At 45.8% G+C, this 22,845-nt stretch overlaps 1 protein-coding gene across 1 annotated transcript in view; it reads left to right on the top strand.

Annotated features, from left to right (window-relative positions):
• NELFB (negative elongation factor complex member B) overlaps nucleotides 1–22,845 on the top strand; it is a 253,623-nt gene that overhangs the window by 98,389 nt on the left and 132,389 nt on the right. The window contains exon 3 of the mRNA XM_086921137.1: nucleotides 9,490–9,589. Coding sequence (XP_086777263.1) covers nucleotides 9,490–9,589 — 100 coding nt within the window. The remainder of the gene's footprint in view (nucleotides 1–9,489; nucleotides 9,590–22,845) is intronic.

Genomic DNA, 22,845 nt, shown 5'->3' with positions numbered 1-22,845 from the left:
AACAACACCACGGTCCAAGAATATATGCAATATTTTAATCTATTGTCATATATAGCATTTGTATTGCAAATTACAAATTTTTACGTATTTTTTGAATTTTTATATATACATCTAGAATTGTAATAGTAATTGCCCCGTATATAGCGTGCAGTAGAAAAAGGGGTGTCAAAGAAAGTGCAAGTGATAGGGTGAAAAGGAAAAGAAATCACACATAATTGATAAAAACAACAATTTCTACTTTTTCAGAAAAATGCCAGCCAGTAAGTGCTGGATCAGAGAACCTGACCACATTCAAATAGTCCAAAAAGGCTTCTTAATCATTGTTATCAGACATAAGATGTAACCATTATCTGCACTATATCACAAGGGGAGGATATAGGTAGTGGTCCAGGTATTAAACAAAGTGTCGACGTTTCGACTCGTCTTGCGGCCTTGCGGTCAGTTGTGCCTGGGCCATGCGAGTCTTCTTCAGGACATATAAGACGGGGCAACGCAGGGTTATCTTGTTGACCCTGTGGAAAATATGAACGGACCGTAAGAATTGGGGGTGTTGCCTAATTGATATAATGAGAACAGGGGTGTTAAAATTGCTTACCCTGTTGATGAAGTAGTAGTCGTTATTTACTCAAGTAGGGATTAGTCCATGTAGTCCACTGGCTTCTATTCTAAGCCCAGATACCAAAACCTGGTTTAGAAAAAATAATGGAGGACCTATGTAATAATTATATATACATGGTCCTGTAGTCACAGTCATAACCAGGCCAAACATAAATGTTACCTGCACAATGAATCTGATGGGTATATGTTCCCAGGTGGATTTCAATGTAACCACGAGGCTGTAATAATCCATAACATACCCAAATTAGTAAAAGTTGAGTTTAGTGAAGATAATGAATTATAAATAATACTAAGTAAATTGGGCTCACCAGTTTATCAGAGTCCAAAGATCAATCAAGTGGATACTGTGTGCAGCTATTGTTAGAATTCCTCAAACTGTGGAAAATAATAAAATGAAGCAATAGATGTAATAGCTTCCAAAGGAATCATATGTGCAATTTAGATAAAAAGTACACTCAAGGCATATTGGTTACCTTGTTCCATGGATTTACGTCCTGTTAATAACATCCCAAATCAGTAGTTGAATGGTCAGGCGTAAACCCACTGAGCTGGTTTAGTCGCAATAGTCAACTCCCTTTGATTAAGCTGTAAAAGTAAATTAAAAGAGGGGGGTTGCATATATGTTTAAAATGAGCCCGACGGTAAAGCGCTATCAGGACAGACTAAGCGCGCTTACCGGTATCACGGTCAGGGCTTCCTAATCGCCAACGTGCCTCCAAGCGTTAGAGTGGCAACTGCTCACTCCGAAAGCTAGCGTCTCACCGAGGCGCCATAATCCTCAACCGCGTCAGTAGCCGATTTCCGTCGAAAGCGACGAAGGACTACGGCAGAATCTCGCCGTTATTGGGGATTCTGGGCGCCCACAACAAACGTGTACAATTGAATAGTGATCACGCCTGATTTAGGCGTAATATGGGGCATTTAATCGCCGTTATGAAGCAATCATTCAATTGCATAATTTCAATTCCAATAATGCGGATAAAGCACGCCCAATTGATTGCACAATATTACTATACAATTAGTGATGAGATAAGTCACAGGAGCAGTTAATAAAGTACATATGTTGAAAATGGTGGCGGCCATCTTGGATTGGGAGTTAAATTACAGTAGGATAGTTCCTTAGGTATTCCAGTCACCACCCTCGGAATCTCAGGGATAATCTGCCCTTTGGGCAATTTCTGAGACTCCGCAGGAATTGCACTAAAAAAGAGGATTTCTTTGATGAATCATCCCTCCTAATTGCCAGACTGAGTGAGAGAGGTTATCCCATACGCTTGCTAAAAAAAGCGCGGAAGCGGGCTTGGCATAACCATCGTGATCAACTTCTCGGCGTACAGGAGAAAATTACAAGCGAAGAAAGGTTGGTGTGTGTAACAACCTTTAACACCAAAAGTAACCAGATAAAAACAGCCATAAACCGTCACTGGCATCTGGTAAAAGATGAAGTAGGCGGACTCCAGACTCCCCTACATGCCTTTAGAAAAGGCAGGAGTATCAGGGATCATCTCGTCAAATCACTACTCCCAGTATTGACAGTTCCCTCTCAGACTACACTATGGGGTTTACCCCCGGTAATGGGCCACAAGAAATGTGGCAACTGTAAAGCTTGTCCCTTGACTCTGGAATGCACCACCTTTTCACATAATGACCAAGTCCACACATTGAAAGTACACAGTAACTGTAACACCTCAGGGGTCATTTATGCCATCATGTGCCCCTGTGGGTTTTTGTAAATGGGACAGACAATACAGAAAATAAAGTGTAGGATTCTCCAACATGTAAGCCGGGTACGCTGCAAAACTGTGGGAGCACCCCTCGTACAACACTTTACTACTTTTGACCACCAACCTGAGAGCATTAAATGGTGGGTGATAGAAAAGGTACAAAAAAACCAACGAGGAGGTGACTTCCAAAGCACCTTGAGTAGAAGGGAATGCCGCTGGATATATCTCCTGGATACAGCCAGGAAGGGACTAAATGAGTTGGAGGAAATAAATAGACAGATTGCGGTTCTTTAATGTCTGTTTAATGATTACTACTGTTAACATGGTTGTGTAGGCTTATTTCTGTTGTTCAGTATTTGCAAATGTGATTAATCAATGTTTTTTTGCATATGCAATATGTAAATATGTATATAGTGTAGAAATGTTTTTATTGTATACACCCATGGAACTATCCTACTGTAATTTAACTCCCAATCCAAGATGGCCGCCACCATTTTCAACATATGTACTTTATTAACTGCTCCTGTGACTTATCTCATCACTAATTGTATAGTAATATTGTGCAATCAATTGGGCGTGCTTTATCCGCATTATTGGAATTGAAATTATGCAATTGAATGATTGCTTCATAACGGCGATTAAATGCCCCATATTACGCCTAAATCAGGCGTGATCACTATTCAATTGTACACGTTTGTTGTGGGCGCCCAGAATCCCCAATAACGGCGAGATTCTGCCGTAGTCCTTCGTCGCTTTCGACGGAAATCGGCTACTGACGCGGTTGAGGATTATGGCGCCTCGGTGAGACGCTAGCTTTCGGAGTGAGCAGTTGCCACTCTAACGCTTGGAGGCACGTTGGCGATTAGGAAGCCCTGACCGTGATACCGGTAAGCGCGCTTAGTCTGTCCTGATAGCGCTTTACCGTCGGGCTCATTTTGAACATATATGCAACCCCCCTCTTTTAATTTACTTTTACAGCTTAATCAAAGGGAGTTGACTATTGCGACTAAACCAGCTCAGTGGGTTTACGCCTGACCATTCAACTACTGATTTGGGATGTTATTAACAGGACGTAAATCCATGGAACAAGGTAACCAATATGCCTTGAGTGTACTTTTTATCTAAATTGCACATATGATTCCTTTGGAAGCTATTACATCTATTGCTTCATTTTATTCTTTTCCACAGTTTGAGGAATTCTAACAATAGCTGCACACAGTATCCACTTGATTGATCTTTGGACTCTGATAAACTGGTGAGCCCAATTTACTTAGTATTATTTATAATTCATTATCTTCACTAAACTCAACTTTTACTAATTTGGGTATGTTATGGATTATTACAGCCTCGTGGTTACATTGAAATCCACCTGGGAACATATACCCATCAGATTCATTGTGCAGGTAACATTTATGTTTGGCCTGGTTATGACTGTGACTACAGGACCATATATATAATTATTACATAGGTCCTCCATTATTTTTTCTAAACCAGGTTTTGGTATCTGGGCTTAGAATAGAAGCCAGTGGACTACATGGACTAATCCCTACTTGAGTAAATAACGACTACTACTTCATCAACAGGGTAAGCAATTTTAACACCCCTGTTCTCATTATATCAATTAGGCAACACCCCCAATTCTTACGGTCCCGTTCATATTTTCCACAGGGTCAACAAGATAACCCTGCGTTGCCCCGTCTTATATGTCCTGAAGAAGACTCGCATGGCCCAGGCACAACTGACCGCAAGGCCGCAAGACGAGTCGAAACGTCGACACTTTGTTTAATACCTGGACCACTACCTATATCCTCCCCTTGTGATATAGTGCAGATAATGGTTACATCTTATGTCTGATAACAATGATTAAGAAGCCTTTTTGGACTATTTGAATGTGGTCAGGTTCTCTGATCCAGCACTTACTGGCTGGCATTTTTCTGAAAAAGTAGAAATTGTTGTTTTTATCAATTATGTGTGATTTCTTTTCCTTTTCACCCTATCACTTGCACTTTCTTTGACACCCCTTTTTCTACTGCACGCTATATACGGGGCAATTACTATTACAATTCTAGATGTATATATAAAAATTCAAAAAATACATAAAAATGTGTAATTTGCAATACAAATGCTATATATGACAATAGATTAAAATATTGCATATATTCTTGGACCGTGGTGTTGTTGTTGGCAATTCTTATGTTTCTTCATCAGTTGGGTTGAGCAGTGATAAATAGTATATGCTCTCTAATCAATTAAGGTTTGATTCATTTCATTTATATCAAGTTATAGGTCTCGGACCATTGTATGTTCTTAGAACCAGGTCAGCAGAGCCGCTCTAGAGCCAGAGAACCAGGTTAGCAGAGCTGCTCTAGGGCCAGAGAACCATGTCAGCAGAATCGCTCTAGAGCCAGAGAACCAGGTCAGCAGAGCCACTCTAGAGCCAGAGAACCAGGCCACAAGCTGCTGCAGATCCTGAGAACCAGGTCAGCAGAGCTGTTATAGAACCATAGAATTAGGTCAGCAGAGCCGTTGTACAGCCAGAGAACCAGGTCAGCAGAGTTGCCAGAGAACCAGGTCAGAAGAGCTGCTGTAGAGCCAGAGAACTAAGTCAGCAGGGCTGCTCTAAAGCCAGAGAACCAGGTCAGCAGAGCTGCTGTAGAGCCAGAGAGCCAGGTCAGCAAGGCCTCTGTAGAGCCAGAGAACCAGGTCCGCAGAGCCGTTGTAGAGCCTGAAACCCAGGTCAGCAGAGCTGCTCTAGGGCCAGAGATCCAGGTCAGCAGAACCGCTCTAGAGCCAGAGAACCAGGTCAGCAGAGCTTCTCTGGAGCCAGAGAACCAGGTCAGCAAAGCCGTTCTAGAGCCAGAAAATCTGGTCAGCAGAGCCGCTCTAGAGCCAGAGAACCAGGTGAGCAGAGCAGCTCTAGTGCCAGAGAACCAGGTCCGCAAAGCCGCTTTAACGCCAGAGAACCAGGCCAGCAAGCTGCTGTAGATCCTCAGAACTAGATCAGCAGAGCTGCTGTAGAGCCAGAGAACCAGGTGAGCAGAGCAGCTCTAGTGCCAGAGAACCAGGTCCGCAAAGCCGCTCTAACGCCAGAGAACCAGGCCAGCAAGCTGCTGTAGATCCTCAGAACTAGATCAGCAGAGCTGCTGTAGAGCCAGAGAACCAGGTCAGCAGAGCTGCTGTAGAGCCACACAACCAGGTCAGCAGAGCTGCTGTAGAGCCACACAACCAGGTCAGCAGAGCTGTTGTAGACCCTGAGACCCAGGTCAGAACAGGTGCTGCAGGGACTGGAGAGGTACAAACGCAATCAGACACAGAAGAGGTGAAATGATGCAGCGTAATATGGCACATTCTGTCGCAATATTTTGCTCTTTTGTCATTTTACAACACAGTAGTACTGTCTGGGCAAACGTTTCTCCTCATTAGCAGCACTCTTAACACCCGAATACAGCCGTCCGAAACGAAATGGTGACAGTTAATCTGTGCAAAGCGTCTGTCCCACCGGCGGACCACTTCTGATGCTTTTTAAAGCCTCTTTTGAGCCATCTGAGCTAGAATCAATGTTTGCAACTGATACAGAAGATCTGAATCATGTGGCAAGTGTGGAAAATATGTAAATACTCCGAGAAAGTGGCGGCCACAATATTGCGTTATTCCAGTGGTCCTGCCTATGAGCAAAAGCTTGTAGTGTAATGGCCTTGATTTACTGACTGTGCTGTAAATCCATGGAACTGTCCCCCAGAAGTCTATTTTAGCAAAAAATAACCTTGAAGTACTGATTCTGTGATACTGATAAAGTAAAGTTAAAAGTAGAGGCCAGGCAAGGTTACTGAAGCCAGGAAGGAATGGGCAGTTCTGGACAGCATTTTCATTCTCCAGGTAGAAATTCCCATGCAGGGCAGCGCCAAGTAGCTGGGATGAAACAAGCATTTACGTGAGTTGAAGCTATTGGCATTGTAAAAACCAAAACATAAATAAAAGGCATTGTCATTTATAATACCAATAGCTCAAACTTGCGTAAATGCGAGACCTAATGTATTGCAAATACTTGTTGTATATGGGGCAGATGATGGTCCCTGAACTCTGGAGAGGGTCTATCACAATACACGGTTGAAAAGTGGAGTCCGCATCCTTGTCCAGTTATCATGGGCACATTTAAACGGGGACGCAGGTAAATCATTGGGACTGGGAGCCCCATCCTTTCTCTTATGCGTGATGATGCTTTCAACCTTCCTGCTGCTCGTTTGTTCGGCTACTGCATAATGGACCTCACTTGGTTGTGAAGGTAGATCATTCCCTGAGCTAGCCCTATATATTGGCCAGGTGGCTGGCTTTCCAGTAGAAACATCAATTTTGCTTATCAACCTTAGCCCCAGACTGACTGGTGGCTGACCGGGCTACCAGATTGTCGATGTAGGACTCGGTTAAATGCCTGACCCAAGCAACTTGTGAGACCCCATTCTCCTTTGCTTCCTAACAGCTCTTTAGTTTATTCACATGCTCCTTGAAGGATGCATGGTTTCGGTCTTGCAGCACCTGAAATATGGTTGTTCATTCCTTTTGGTTCCTTTCATCCAAATGTTCCCAGACTGTTTTCTTAAGGATTAGTCTCTTGTCTTACAGTTGACCTCCGCTGCTGTATTTATTGAAAGTTTTTAGTGAGACCGCCGCCCTCTGAGGAGGTCGCTTCATACAACAATAATGGCTTTATTGTATTGATTTGGGAGTCTCTGGCCCCCACCGGGTTGTATCGTGATGGGCCTGATTCCTTCTCCCTTCAGAAGAGATCTGAAGTCCTCCATGGCCTTCTCCCATCACTGGAGGGCCGAGTCCTGTTGCCTCAGGTTTCCTACGGGCCCCTGTTTGCTTAGCCAGGCGATAACTGGTGCGGTATGCTCTGGTCTCCACTTTATTCTTTTGATCATCATTTACATTATCTTCGACTGTTGACTTACCCACTTGCTTGCTCTCCACGGAGAGTTGTACTTGGAGATCCAAGATACATTTTAGTGGGTTGCGACCACTTTTTAACCTTTCTTTGATTTAGAAGTGCATTAGCTGCCAGGCTAGGGACTGAAAAAGAAAGAGATAATCAATGGTTGATCGGTGTTTGCAAGTCTGGGGAAATGACCATTCCTTCTCTTTTGCTAAGATCTCTCATTGTGCTTATCCCAGCAATCAGTTTGTAGGTTGACAAAACTTCCTGTGTAATATGCCTCCCTCTCTCCCCAGAGACGCTGTCCGGTGTCTTCCCCAAGTTACTGATTTTAAAATCACCCACCATTATGATTCAATGTCCAGTGTTCTCCAGAATGAGCATGTCTCGACTGTCCAGAAGTTGTCGGATTATCGTCAGCTTGTGTTTTTTTGCAGCGTTGATGTATCAATTGGCCAGTATTAGATCGGTGGCTTTCCATTTTAAGTTTCAGGCCTCTGATAGGGGCTGCTTGGGCCGCATTGCTGGTGAGGACCATTTTGGCGGCCTCTAAGTTGGTTGTGTGCTTGATAAAAAAAATTAAAAAAAAATTGATTGGGCGCCTGTCGGAGGGCCTAACAGGCAAGTTCATAGTGCAGGTGTAAAAATCTTATATAACCCCGGCAAAGACTTGGGGGCGTGCTCCTGGGTTTCATTGAGGAATAGTATTTTGTTTGTTTCCAGGTAGGTCAGAGCTTGCCTGCTCGACTTAATCCTGTTTAGACCGGCCACATTCCAGGAGAGTACTGATAGCAATTTGTTTGATCTCGGGGTCAAATGAGTGTAGCATCTCACAAGACTAGGCCCTATATCTCTGTCTTTGGGTACGGTGGGTGCCTGCGCTCCCAAGAAGCTGTGTGTCTGAGTGGCGGATGCTATGGAAACAAATGATGGACGGAATGCTGAATGACTCGAACATTCATCCCCAGTCAAGAGATCTGGGTTGAATCCGTAGTTCTTTTTCTCACCATGACACCCCAATTTAGACCCAGTCATATGCAAATCAGTATTGGCTGTGCTCTCATGGGAACAATCCAGCCAGAACTACAAAGCCAGGTTCTCCCTGGATTGGAAGCAAGCATCCTGGGACCCGGTTCGGGATATCACCCCTCATCAGCCAGGCTAGCTTGTTTGCGCAGCATCTTTAAGTGTCCGTGTTGACCTTCCTCTGTATGTGCATGCGAAGAGTTGTTAGCTCATGTGAGCCTTCTGGTTCCAAGGCCCTACCCCATTTGCCGCCAGTTATTCCCTCTAGCACACCCGTTGAAGTTTTCCTGGAGTGTGGATTTAAGAGTTCATATGGGTATTTCACTGGCGAGGGTATGTGTAGGCCAATGACCCATTCCGCTAAAATATCTGTCTCTACCGAGCATTACCAGTGGTAAGTAACTTGTTCTACTACCCTTGTTCTGAAGATGTCGGTTTCCTCTCTGTGTGGTGAGATCACAGTAGTTTAGTATCCTAATTAACTTCACTCTTACTTTGATATTCTCCCCCATAACTGTAGCAATCTAACACTGCGTTTACAAAGGTAGCTTTCCGTTGGGTTATATTTCCTGAGTGCCTGAATGCTTGATATGAGCTGGGTTAAAGCTTAACATTGGAAATAGTGCCAGCTGGTGTGATAATCCATCTGTTGAATGGTGCAAATTTCAAAATGTGTGAGTTTCATTATGTAGTTAGAATTGCAGGCACCCAGGATAAAGCAAGTGACCTCGTAGGGCTTCTAGAAAACCACAATGTATAGAGAAATTGGCAGAAGTAAATGGTCTAGTTGTGACATTGCTTTCTATCAACTATGTAACATCCATGTTGGTTTTAGTTGCTAATCAAGCAGTGTGGACCATCCACTACAAAAAATCCTGTTACAATTTGGTCTTTATTTTCCATAGGCCCGTAATTTGGCTAACTGTAACGCTTGGAATTGAAGCAGGCGGATGTTTTGGAGCCATATGTACAACTGCATTTTCGTATAGCCACCAAATGGTTAAAACATCCCATTTCACTGTACCAACCAACCAAATAGAGCTGATTCTTGGGCCCAAATGTGTATAACTATTGCGTAAGTGCTCACACGTCTGTAAGGCAGGAGCAAAGCACCCATTTCAGTATGATTAATACGAGTTGCCACGTTTTAAATGAGTGTCATGCAGCATCGGTTTAACCATTTTCTAGGTACAGCAAACTGGAAGAGCTACTTGAAAAGTGTTTCTCCCTGGTGAAAATGCCATCTATACAACCTGTAGTCATGTGTGTTATGAAGCACCTTCCGAAGGTAAGTCAAGGATTTTAAGAACGGTTTTTGCACGGGTTTGGGAACTTCATTGATTGAAAATGCAGGTTGAGAAAGTGATATTAGAAAGGTGGGCTTTTTTAATTAAATGGAATCCACCAAAGAATCATGTTTGACTTGTTGTAACATACAGCTGTGATACGGTATAATGCAGAATTAGATGTAGTGTGGGCAGGTGACAAAACTCGCATACTACCTTACTTAGATAATTTGCTCGATATCGGAAGAGAAAGAAGTCCTGAAGATGCCAAATATTCAAACCTCCTTGTGCAAACGTTTCCTTTTGGAGTGGCCACATGTTTGGGCAGATATTGGAGTCCCAATAAAATCTGACTCCGCTGGGTAGGAGTTTATCGAGTGCGGTAAATAACATCCAGTTATGAGTTTGTCCTCGATAATGGGCAATAACAAGCAGATTTTGGTGCTCGCTGCACTTTAACCTGTATGTCCCGTGAATTACCCCACATTTTCCCCAAAGATGCTATGGCCAGTTTCATATACTAAAACATATGAGGGGAAAACTGTGGGTGCGCTGTGTGAGCTAACAAGCTCCTAATTCTAGTATGTTTCATAACAGTAGTTACTGTACACACTGGAATTATCTCAGTCACCAACCTCTCTGCCGAGGATGGTCTCTGGAAGAGTGGTGCTTACACATTTAACAAGCATTTGCAATAGTTCTTGCATTACTGAAAGTTTGAGCTATTGGCTTTGCAAATAATAATGCAACAACAATAGCTCAAACTTTCAGTAATGCGAGACCTATTGCATTGCATATGCTTCTTTTTAGTGTGTGCTGTGCTGCTAACAAAGGAAACACTGATGCAAATAAGGTTTTTAAAAAATGAGTTTGGTGCAAGGGTGATGTACGAAGTTAAAAAAATTAGAGCTTGGCATAACTCCGGTGGCTGAAGTGTCTGTTGGTTTTCATTGGTTGGACGAGGGGGGTGTCTGTGGCCATCCAGAGTCTCCTACCTCCAGTTTGCACAGTCTGTGGCACTTCCTGCTCGTTATTTGCATTTAAAGTGATATATATATATATATATATATATATATATATATATATATATATATATATATATATATATATATATATATATATATATATATATATATATATATATATTTATATTTTGCATTGCTATTCAGTGGTGAGTTAGGGGCAGGTATGTCTCCGTCCAAAACAAGCTGAATGTTTTAGTGAGAGCAGGGGGTGGGGGAGCTTGACGGGGCAGTTTATGGCGCTCTCGCGTCAGTAGGTACAGTGTCTTCGGTATGGCACATCTTTGATTGTGCCTTTTATGGTTTCGACACTTATTGGCCACACCACACTGGGCTTCTTCGCAAAACTGTAATACGCCCGCTCTTTATGTTTTCAGAACTGGTAGTCTTTTAACAGACTGTTCTTACAAACAGGACTCTTACAACAATGTTAGCAAACCTACACCGTGCCTCAAAACTTAGCTCGGTCTGTTTTTAAAAAAAAGTTAACGTTTACTCGAGCTACTACGGCCAAAACAAGAGCGAAATCTGTCAGTTCTCACAAGCGAGAGCTGCGGTACGTAAATAAATTCTTACCCATGTAAATAGACTCTTTAACACGTTTACAGTAGTACCGCACAAATAACATCTTTTTTACAGATAACAGGGTAACACAAGCACGGTCCGTGCGGATTATGAATAATTGACGTGTTTTTGTGCAGAGCGACTGTGAAGAACTGGGTTATCAAATACCCAGCGGCACCAGGGACACGCCCAAAGTCCTCTGGGTTCCCTTGCCTTGGTATACAGAAACACAGAATACTTCTAGGTGGCGTCGGAGATCAAATTTATTAGCTGCAGCTAGTAGCAGAAATCCCAGCAATACAACATGGTATAGAACTCAGGAAACTGCTCAATTTTACTAAGGCGAGACATCCCTATTTATACACAAAAAGGTACATTTAAAATGCACGCCCCTGCACCAAAATTCAACCAATAGAAAATACATGACATCACACAGCATCAAACAGTAAAGCTCATTTTACAGTGTCCCAACCCACAAGTTAATATTTAGGCATATCTAAATAATAATCTGGAAGGCCCAGACAAACCCTTAATTGAAAGCGTAACCCATAAAATGAAGAAACAGTAAAGAAAAGTAGTTTCAGATAATGTGCAAGATAACAGAAAAAAGAAACTTAAAAGTTAACAAATGTCTTGAATGGTTATTGGGAAAGTGGATAACGATCTTGCAGGGAAATTGGCTTGGCAGGGTCAATTCCAGGTGAAAGGCCAGCTTCTGAAATTAACTCCAGCGCACGAAGAAAACCTTAGTTAATGTATACATGACCCACAAAAGGTCAGACTGCTTTGCTCGCAGACTAACTTCTGAGGCCTACGTGAAAGGCAACACCAGATGGCAGTCCCGACGAATGGCAAAAACCCATGTTTAGAAAAGAAAGTCGTAAGGAAAGAAACAATTTAGATATTGTTTAGGATAAGATATGTGCAAGGACACTAAAGGTTAACAAGGTCCTGAACAGTGATTGAAAAACTCAGACAACGATCAGCTAGCGAAACAGGTTTTGCAAAAGGTCAGTTTCAGGTGAAAAGGGTCACTCTCTCTGCAGTTCATTCAGAGTCAGAAAAACCCAAGTTAATATATGCACGAACTCAGAAGGCCAGGCCACTTGTTCGTTGGGCCTACTTCACAGGCCTACGTGAGGGCAAGACTAAAATGGAGTCAGGTTTGAGAATTACAGAACCACAACTGGCAGGTTGTTTTATGACATTTGGCAATAGGAGACCAGATATCTTTCGACACAATGAACATCTAATTTGAAAACACACAGGGGCCATGTCTTAAACAATAGATTATGAATGGCAGGCCATTGGCAATGGTGAAGCGGCTAATCACGGCTCATTGTCTCAGGTGTTGACTGAAAGACTGTGACAGCAAAATAACAAAATAGCCTGGTGGCTGCGGAGAAGAGGCCGGCCCGACTTGCACATAAATAAAAAATGTGTCATTTACAATACCAATAGCTCAAAGTTTCATAATGCGAGACCTATTGCATTGCAAATGCTTGTTGTTGAGATGGTTGTGTTAAGCAGCCCAGGTCCTCACAGGCAGCATCCCTTCAGCATCCCGGACAAGGTGCAGGCAGCCAGGGGGACTCGCACGCCCCCCAGCACTCATTCCACAAACTGTCCTCCAGTCCCGGGGGTAGATGCAGGTGGTGGAGAGGGGGAGCCGCTATCCCGCCCTGGGAGGTCGGTGATAGTTGAAATCCAGTGCCTCCCTGTACATCATGTCTTGTGAGCCCCTGTGGTGGGAGTCCGGGGTTTTCCTCCGTGTGCTGCGGGGGGAGCCGCTGCTGATGCCAGGGTGCTGTGTGGGAACGGGGGACCCCTCGCTTCCGGACCGTCGTCTTCTCCACAGCACCGGCTGCTCTAGCTGGGTCTAGCCGCGCCGTGCGTGAGCCCGAGTGCAGTACCGCCGGCCGCCGCCTTGAGAGGGTGGGGGGGGTGTACCACTCTTAAAGAGGCTGAGGCTGCAGCCGGACATGTTGTGGGGTCTCTTTATGGTGGGCTCACGCGCTGCATTATATCATTTTAAGGCATCCGGAGGACCACCAAGGAAACGTGTACCCCCTGTTGCGACGGCATCTGTGCACAGACGTCGAGGCAAGGGTGTGGAGCACTTTAGAAGTGTAAGGACAGCTATCTATCACTAATATTATGAATATTATTAATATTAAAAATAATTATACAGCCCTACTAATTAAATAAAACCGCAGGTCTCATTATTATTGTTTTATTATTATTTTATCGTTTCTACTAACAGGTCAATTTATAACAAATTAATAATAAAAGCAACAATAAGGCTACTAATAATTAAATAACAAACAATTCTTTTCTTATTCCGATCCACCCCGAACTCCCAGCTCTGGTTTGGGGTACGGGTAATCAATCACCATCAAAAAATTAAATACAGTATTATTAACAGTGACAGGAATCCGGACTCCATGTGGCTCACGCCAGGAACCGGTTTGTGTTATTGCTTGACTCCGCGGATTTACACAAATGTGTTAGTCCACCTGTCAAAGGTGTCAGTTTTTTTGTGGTTCATTGACCCTGACTCACAGACAAAGAGGAGGAACTACTGCCGCCACTTGACGGTTATCCCGTTACACTGAGCTCAACTCTTCATATGCTAATGAGGGTGAGTACCACCTTGAACCCAAGCAGCCTGTTTGTAACAACATTTTTAAAAGATTTTTGAGCCCCCTACTTGCCTTCCCCCCTCTGGAGCATGTCTCTACCCCTCCTGTTTGTGGTCCCCTTGCACAGTGATGCATGGGGGGGAGCAAGACGAAGAATGGCACTGAGTGAGATTACTTCTCAGCAATCGAAGCATTGCCACTTCCGCGTCACAGTCCTTATGTAAATGGGGATGACTGAAGCAAGTTATGGACCAATCCTTTTGAGAACTCACTGACCGCTGACTTGATTCCCTGGGAAATGGATCCAAAAACAGAATAATCCCGCGAGTGGTGCGCGCCACAGCGAGATATGTGCTTTCAATTATCGCGCCCATGTCTGGGCACGATAATTAAAACCACATGGCCTTTTGGTGTCTATTACGTGCACCAAGCGCGTAACAGACACCAATAGGCGATGGGCGGAGCAATGCGCCTGCCTTTGGACAATTGCGCGCAGTCTTTTATAAAAAAGTCTCTTGCAAAGGCCAATCGCATTGCACAAAAGGAAAAGCACACGCACGAGCGTGTGCGATTCCTAGGTCAGTGCTGAAACCCCGTTTTACAGCTACTAAATGTCTCGCGCTCCGCGAGCAGTGCTGCGTACTGCACCGCTAGGCGCGAGACCTAAAAATGCTCTCCTGGTCACTTGTACTGGAAGTAATAGGACTTACCAGCACATGGCATATCTGCTCATGCAGGTATGCCCTCACATGTAATAGTTGGCACCCCGCCTTTAAGCTGGTAGGCCTGCTGTTGGGGTGACTTACAAATGCTGTATGCAGTGGTGGGGGACATGGCACACAATGGGATGTGTGACAAGTCTTTTCACTTTTGTCTGCACCAAGACACGCAGTCTGCAATGGCAGTCTTGCATGTGCTTGGTGAGGGGTCCCGTAGGGCTGGCTCAATTCGTGCTGCAGCCCTTAGGAATCCTCTTTAGTATCTCAGGCCTAGGTACGAGGGGTACCACTTATTTGGGACTTAAAGAGGGGTTTAAAGGTTTTGCAAATTGAGGAAGGCAATTGTACAGTTTTGGGAAAGAGATCTGGCACTGGGGACCCGGTTAGTAGAAACTCAGTGCACTTTCAGTTGAAATTACATCAGTTACCAGGCAAAAAGGGGGGTGACCATGTCAAAAAGAACACTTTCCTACATGTATAATCGGGATTGCCATGCACTGCGGATTATAGACAAATCCTACACCTCCCCTGCCACCTCCCTTCCCCTCGTTCAAGGATCTCAAACCATTTAGAATCTTTGCGGGCATCCCGCGGCGTTGTATGCTGTGCATTTGACTTGCATGCAGCAGTCCATACCTCCTGTCATTAGCTGCAGGGTAGAAGTTGTTCTGCTCCCCCATACTCCCATAATCAAGCGCTGTCCCTCCTGCCGACCATCTTTGCTACATTGCTGAACATGTGGGCGTACTTTGGCATTGTGGGTTCCCCAAATGTCACTCGGGTTAGTTATTCCGATCATATCCCACTGCTTCTCACCTTCAAACTTTTTTAGATCTACCAGAATATCAGAGTCCTACTGGGTAGGGTGGGTTTCCATTGTCATCCTGTAGTTCCACCCCACTTTACATGTGGCAGGCGACCAAGTTACTGTATCCAACGCCTGGAGGAAAGCATCCGGTACCCCATATAATATGTACAGGGACTTAGGGAGTAAGATCATTCTATGTAAGACTGCCCTACCAATAAGGAACATCGCTAGTTTCCTCCAGTGCTCAATATCTCATCTGTACTCATCCAAAACTCTCCTCAAATGGAGCTGGTAGAATTCATCTGGATCCAGGGTCACAAAGATTCTGAAGTACCTAAATCTCTTCATGGACCATTGCAGGGGCTAGGGCCAGTCAGTCTGTGGTGTCCAGTGATTCAGCGGAAATGTCACTGACCTGTGGGAATTAAGACAAGCACCCACCTCTCATTATTTCCCAAATGTGTCCCAAGATAGCAAGCGCCCTCAGGCCAGAGTGCAACGGGTCAGCCAGATATCCCAGCATGTTGCCCGCATCAAGGTATATGATGTCCTCCCAGTCTGGGCCACATTCCAATCTCTGCATCTGGGCATCTACCCGCAGCCAACATACGAGAGGCTCCAATGCCAGGCAAACAACAAGGGGGGTAGGGGCCACCCTGTCTCGTCCCCCTCTCATAACCAAACTCCCTGGACGTCGTCTTGTTTACCCTGACTCTGGGCACTGGGTTGGTATGTAAAAGTGGTATTAAAGAAAGGAACTCCGACCCAAACCTATTTCAGGGCAACCAGTAAATAGTCCCACTCCACCGAATCAAAGGCGTTTCAGCATTTAAGGTTCGCATTATCACTGGTTCCAGAACAGCTCGCTGGTTTGACAGACAACTGAAAAGCTGCCTAAGATTGTGACAGGCGAATCTCAATGGCATGAACAGATGCTATTAATTTATCAATACCTGTTTTAAACAATTGGGCAGTACCTTCACCAGGACCTCCGTATTTAGCAGAACAATACGCCTATAAGAGAAGCAGGATTGCCCTCTAAGCATTAGTTCTACAGTAGCTTGTTTGAGGTCGCTGGGTAAACTCCCAGTGACATGGCCTCTTACAGCATGCAACATAGTGGTTCCCCCACCTATCTTCCCAAGCATTTAAAGAACTCAGGAGGGAAGCTGATTGGTCTTGGAGTTTTTCCCCTCTGACTTTGCCATATTGCCTCTCAGATCTCTACCACACTTATTTCCCTATCTGGTAGTGCTGAGTCATCTCGACTGAGATCCGGAGTTGGGCTGTCGCCCACAAAATCCAATAGCTTTTCTAAAAAGCACCCGACCCATGGTGATCTAATTCTTTTATATGTGATGCAAAAACATGAGCTATGCCTTCTACCATGTGAACCACTTCTCTGCTGTCACTCACCACCCTACGCATCCAGCGCCTACCCCTTCTTCCCACCATGCCACAGTGTACTGAAACAGTGTACTGACCTTATTACCAACTTCGTGCAGTTTGTGCTGCTTATACCTACATTGCTCCCTCGCCTTTTTTTTGACCAGTCGCCTGTACTTGTCCCAAGGTATATCAATTCTGTGCTTCAAGTCTGGTTGTGGTTGCCGGGCATACTCCACCTCCCAGTCTACCAGTTCTGTTTTCTTTATTTTTTCATGTGATGTGTGATATTAAACATCCCCTCGTCACTGCCTCATATGCTTCCTAAATGATCACCCCTGACGTGACGGAGCACACTTTCTCTTTGAAGTACATTTCAGAGTAAGCAATTTCCTTGTGTCAGTCACTCCGCTCCCAAGGATTAAGTCTCCTCTCCACTCCGGGCATCACAGTCTGTAAGTCACATGCGTAGTTGGGAGTGATCATATATGCCCTTAGGCAAAAATCCCCTATCCTGATACCATCGCCCTTAAGATCTATGGACCAAAACGTAATCAAGCCTGGCAAGGAGCCCACAATCCCAAAAGCATCCAACAAATACGGTCTATCTGTGAGATGTACCTCCCTTGAAATGTCCCCCAGATCCAAACCTCTAGTAAATTTCTGCAACCGGTTATCCTTCCCAACTTTAGAAAGTGCCTGTTAAGCCTATTGAACTCGCCCTTCATAATGAGATTGAGGTCCTCTCTGAGAATTGTTATATCTAGATCCTGAATCAACCAGTCCCCCATTTTCTGACTGGCATAGGCTCCCCATTTCATTTCCTCTGTATCACTTCTAAACACCAATCCAGATCCACCCAAGTCCTGGATACCACTGGTGGGAGTGATCTGCAGACTATTATGCCTAACGTCTGGAGCTTGTTGGGAATCAAAAGTCAGAAGATTGTGTAGTCATCTACCCAAAATGGCACAGTGATTCCCAACCAAATGAGTTTCCTTCGACATAATAATGTCTGGATTGTGTCTTAGCAAGAAACTTGATACCCCCTTTCTTTAGTCTATCCACTAGTTCATTCCAGTAGAGGAAGGCAAGATACTTCTGAGAGTTAGGTTCTTCTCCAGCCCTCATCCCTTAAAAGTGATAGGTAGTCCTAGTCAGCCTTTCACTCTGTGTAGCTGATTTAGTGTCAATTTCCACGTGAAAAACTCCCCACACTCTACTGCCTCATGCTACAGGCATGGAACTACTCGCATCCCCAATGCATGAGGCATCTGTGCCCACACAGACCCAACATCAAACCTGATTACTCTTATGTGTTCACCAGACCCAGTTTCCCATGTTGGGGGTGAGTCAGTACAATGTGGTCCTGTCTCTGATGCTTGTTTTGTGTTAAAGCCCTGCCTCTCTGATCCTAGCAGCCTCTGTCAATCTTTCGGGGTCAACTTCTTCCAGGCCAGGACTTCAAGAGCTATCAGGGCTGTTGAAGAGTCAATCTAACCCCCCTGGAATAGACCTCTCTGCTGTTTCTCCTCCGTAGGCTGCCCGTTCTCCTTCTTGGCCCACTTTGTCTTGTAGCCCCAGGAGGCCCCTCTGTTTCTTGTTCTGTGTGGGACTCCAGTTATCCAGTCACTCCCAGGTGTCATCCTTCCTCCAGGATTCTCAGTTTTACCTGGAATAACATTAAGTATTGCAGGTTGCGTTTCCTGAGTTGCTGTTTTATTCTGTGAAATGATCTCTGCCTGGCCTGGACCTCTTGGGTGTAGTCTGGAAGCACAATAATCGTTTGGTTTTTCAAAGTGCAGCGGGCCACGTTGTCTGGCCACTTTGAGAATGGCATCACGGCCATGGAAGTTGAGGATACGGGTAATGATCGATCTCGCACCTGGCCTCTGTGGGGCTCCCGGCACCCTGTAAACCCTCTCAACAACAAAGTGAGGGGGCAGGTTTCCTGGTTTCAGAGTAGTATTCACAAAATTCTCTGAATTTTTCGATGTTGTTGCTCTCTGCTTTATCGGGGAAGCCTGAAATTAGACATTGTTACAGCAGGATCTGCACTCTGGATCTTCGACCCAGTCATGCAGACGTTGTGTCGTCCCCTTAACCCGGTGACATCTAGTTGAAGGGTTATCTGATGGAGATTTCTTGTTGCATATTCCTTTCCTTTGAATTTCCCTGGCATCAGACTGGATCCGGAAACTTTTGAATGAGCAGTACCCCTGTGCCTTGTCGGGTGGGTCAGTTTAGTTCCACGTGGGGTCATTGGCACCGGATGTGATATCATGGTCACTTATATAGGCACGCGCCGTCAGTTATTTTCTTTCCATGCCAGTTAGCGCTGATCCGAAAAAGAGCTAACCCTCTGTCTCTTTTTGACAGACTTTTCTCGACATTTTGTTGAAGCATTTTTCCTGTGTGTCGAGAATGTTCATCTAGAAAGGTAGGGTTTAGGCCGCGTGGTGCCTGTCACGCGCCATGTCTTTTACCGACCTTGTGTGCTTATTGTAACTCAAGCACTGCCATGACTCAATGCAGTGCTCAGATTGGTGGAGCATGGGGCCGAAGGCTTTAAGAGAGCGGTACCTAAAACTGCTTGTGGACTGGCAGTCGACACCATCTAGCACGACTCCAAGGAGGTCTCGATCAAGGAGGAGATTGCTGCCCAAAGTCTTTTTCGTTGGACTCTAAGTCCTCGGGACACTCGGGGAAGAAGCACAAAAAGTGGAAGTCCAAACGGACTTCAACTTCACCTTGTCCGCCGGCTGGCAAGACAAGTGAGGATAATCGACTTTCAGGCATGGTTCTGCGGAGCCATTGCCAGGTCAGACTCTGCGCCTCCCCGAATATCCTGGACTGCAGCCGGAGCGACCCCTGCTCAAATGAAATGATTTGACAAGGCCATGCGCCAAGGACTTGAGCAGGTCGACCCCTCAGGGTCGGGGAAAGCTGCATCAGGTTCTGTACTGACTTCTCTGGTCTTCGCAGGGTCTCGTGTGTCAAATCCCAAATCTGGATCGGCACCGGTCGTGCCAACGCAACCTTCTCCAGTTCCAGTCCCAGTCCCGGCGCAATGGTAGTGCACCTGCAGTGCTAGCCCCATTCTTTCCCCGACGACTCAGAACGGCAACGGGGCCCATTGATCCTATATCATTGCCTGAACCTTTTGAAGAGCAGACAGGCATGGGGGAATAGTGGAAGTGGTTTCTGGACCCTTTAGAACACCAGTTATACACCTCTAGTGAGAATTTGGTCTGGTATGAGGAATAAGCAGAGGCCAGTGGATTGGACACCTCTCCAGATTTTGGTTTGTGCTCTGTACCTACCTTGACTATGGAGAAGGGTGCATCGTATGCAATGGTGGTGAAGAGGGCAGCGGAGGTCCTAGATCTGAAACTGCCTTTGTTGCAGGTCAAGACTAACCTTGACCGAAGTGCTTCAGCCTGTGGCTTCCCTAACCGAATCCCTTATGCCCTTTAATGAAGCACTGAAGTATTCCCTTCTAGGAACTTGATCCAAGCCTAGCACCGGGCTCTTGTGAACAGAACAATAGCTTGCTGACATCGCCCTGCCCCAGGTGAGCCTAGTTTCTTCAACCAACATCCCAACCCTGAGAGCTCGGTAGTCCAAGCCTCAACTTCCCACGGCGCGTTCGCTGCCTCTCCCCCAGGCAAGGAATCCAAGAGGCTTGGCACACTTGGGAAGATGATGTTTTCTTCCACCAGCCTAGCATTGTGGTCAGCGAACACTGCATGCCTTTTGGGCTGTTACTCCCAAACTGTATGGGAAACTGTTGCACAGGTGCTGTCACAGATCCCAGAAGAGGCCCAGGCAAAACTATCCAAAGCAGTGAAAGATGGGAAAGATGCAGCAAAGTTCACCATTAGGTGTGGTGTGGATACAACTGACTACCTGGGTAGAGTGGTTTGGTCACCCGTAAACTTGCGGTGCCACGCCTGGCTGAGAACAACTGGCTTTTTGGGGGATGTCCAGACCAACCTTCTGGACATGCCCTTCGATGAGACTCTTCTCTTTGGATAGAGAAGACAGACAGGACTCTGGAGCGCCTCAAGGACTCGCAGGCTGCTCTCATTGATACCTCGTGCCCAGTCTGTTTTTCGCCCCTTTTGTGGCTATGGATGGGGCTTTCAACCATGCCGCCCTTTCCCAGCCACTGTCCCCTGCAAGCTGCCCAAGTTGTGCGGGGACGTGAGCACTGTGCATCACTATTTCATTGGAATGGTAGCCAGAAGTCATCCACCACCAACTCTGTGGCAGCTGCAGCCTCAAAGCCCTCCTACTTTTAGTTCTGCAAGGCCTTGGGTGCCCAATTGGAGGAAGAATCCAACATCATCTCCACTGGCAGTCCATAACATCGGGCAAATGGGTCTTGCAGACAATTCAGAGGGGTTACTACTTTCCTTTTCAATCTTTCCCTCCCGCTTTACCGCCATCTCAAGAACGGCTGACAAAGGATAATCTAATCTTGCTCCAAGAGGAAGTTACAGCTCTCCTGCTCAAGGGGATTATAGAGAGGGTTCCAATATCAGAAGTAGGCAGTGGCTGGTATTCTAGCTTCTTTCTGATACCCAAAAAGAACAAAGGTCTTCAGCCTATTCTAGACCGTCGTGCCATCAACCTCTTCCTCAAGAAGAAGAAATTCAAGATGCTCATTTTGGCTCAGGTCTAGTCTGCCCTATACCAAGGAGACTGGATTTTAGCGTTGGACTTGCAGGATGTGTATTTTAACATCCCCATCCTGCCTGCCCACTAAGCGTTACATATGGTTCTAGGTAGGCCACACACATTTTCAGTTCACTGTGCTCCCCTTTGGCCTTACCAGCCCCCCTTGGTTGTTCACAAAGGTGATGTCTGTGGTCGCAGCTCGTCTGCACAGGCTGGGGGTTTCAGTCTTCCCCCACCTCGAAGACTGGCTGTTGAAGGCGGCTTTGTCCCAGACTGTTGACTCCCAACTCTGGACTATAGCAGTCCTTCTGCATTCGCTGGGGTTCACTTTAAACGTGCCGAAGTCACACCTGCCTTGTTCTCAGACTCTCCCTTTCATCTGAGCTGTTTTGGACAGGGTGCAGTTCTGGGCATATCCTCCCGAGCAACAATTCCAGGATATTCAGGCTATGATACTGATATTTTAGCCTCGAGCCTGGATTTCATGAGAATGAGATTAAGGGTTCTGGGCCTCATGATCTCTTGCTAGTGACATATGCCAGATGGCATATGTGGGCTCTGCAGTGGGACCTGAGGTTCCAGTGGGCACAGCATCAGGGGAATCTCTCTGACACTGTCCAGATCTCCGAGGGAACTGCAAAGGACCTGCGGTGGTGGCTTCTGAACCGCGATTGGGTCAGAGGCAGGCCCCTCTACTTTCCCTAAACAGATCTCACAGTAGTGACAGATGGATCAATCCTGGGATGGGGGGTGGGGGCATCTGCAAGAGGTGGAGATCAGAGGACTCTAATCCCTAACAGAATCCAGACTCCAATCCCCAACAGAATCCAGACTCCACATCAACCTGTTGGAGCTCTAAGTGATCCGACTAGCATTGAAAGCATTTCTTCCCTCAGTCAAGGGGAAATTGATGCAAGTGTTCATGGACAACACCACCGCTATGTGGTACTGCAACAAGCAGGGCGGGATGAGATCATGGACCCTTTGTCAAGAGGCCCTGCGTCTCTGGACTTGGGTGGAATTTCAGGGCATAACCCTGGTGGTTCAACAGCTGGCAGGTTCTCTGAACGACTGGGCGGACACTCGGCTGTCGATGCCCAGCGGATCACGAATAGTGTCTCCACTCAAGGTGGTGCAAGGTCTCTTTCAGCAGTGGAGAGAGCCTTGGTTAGATCTGTTCACCCCCGAAGATCACGCACACTGTCCACCATTCTGTGCGTTAGAGTTTCCAGGCCGCTATCGCTCGTTGACGCATTTCATCGCGAGTAGCGATCAAGCCTCTTGTACGCCTTTCTGCCCATAAAACATCTGCCCAGAGTGTTCAAGAAGATCAGGAACGACGGGTCCCAAGTCATTCCTGTGCCTCTGGATTGTCAAAGGAGAGTTAGGTATCCTGAGCTTCTGAAAATTAGCATCAATCTTCCGATCAAGCTG

This window comes from Lissotriton vulgaris, chromosome 5 (genome assembly GCF_964263255.1).
Source record: "Lissotriton vulgaris chromosome 5, aLisVul1.2, whole genome shotgun sequence".
NCBI lineage: Eukaryota > Metazoa > Chordata > Amphibia > Caudata > Salamandridae > Lissotriton > Lissotriton vulgaris.
Note: the sequence above shows the minus strand (reverse complement) of the source record. Positions and strands in the feature narration are given on the sequence as shown.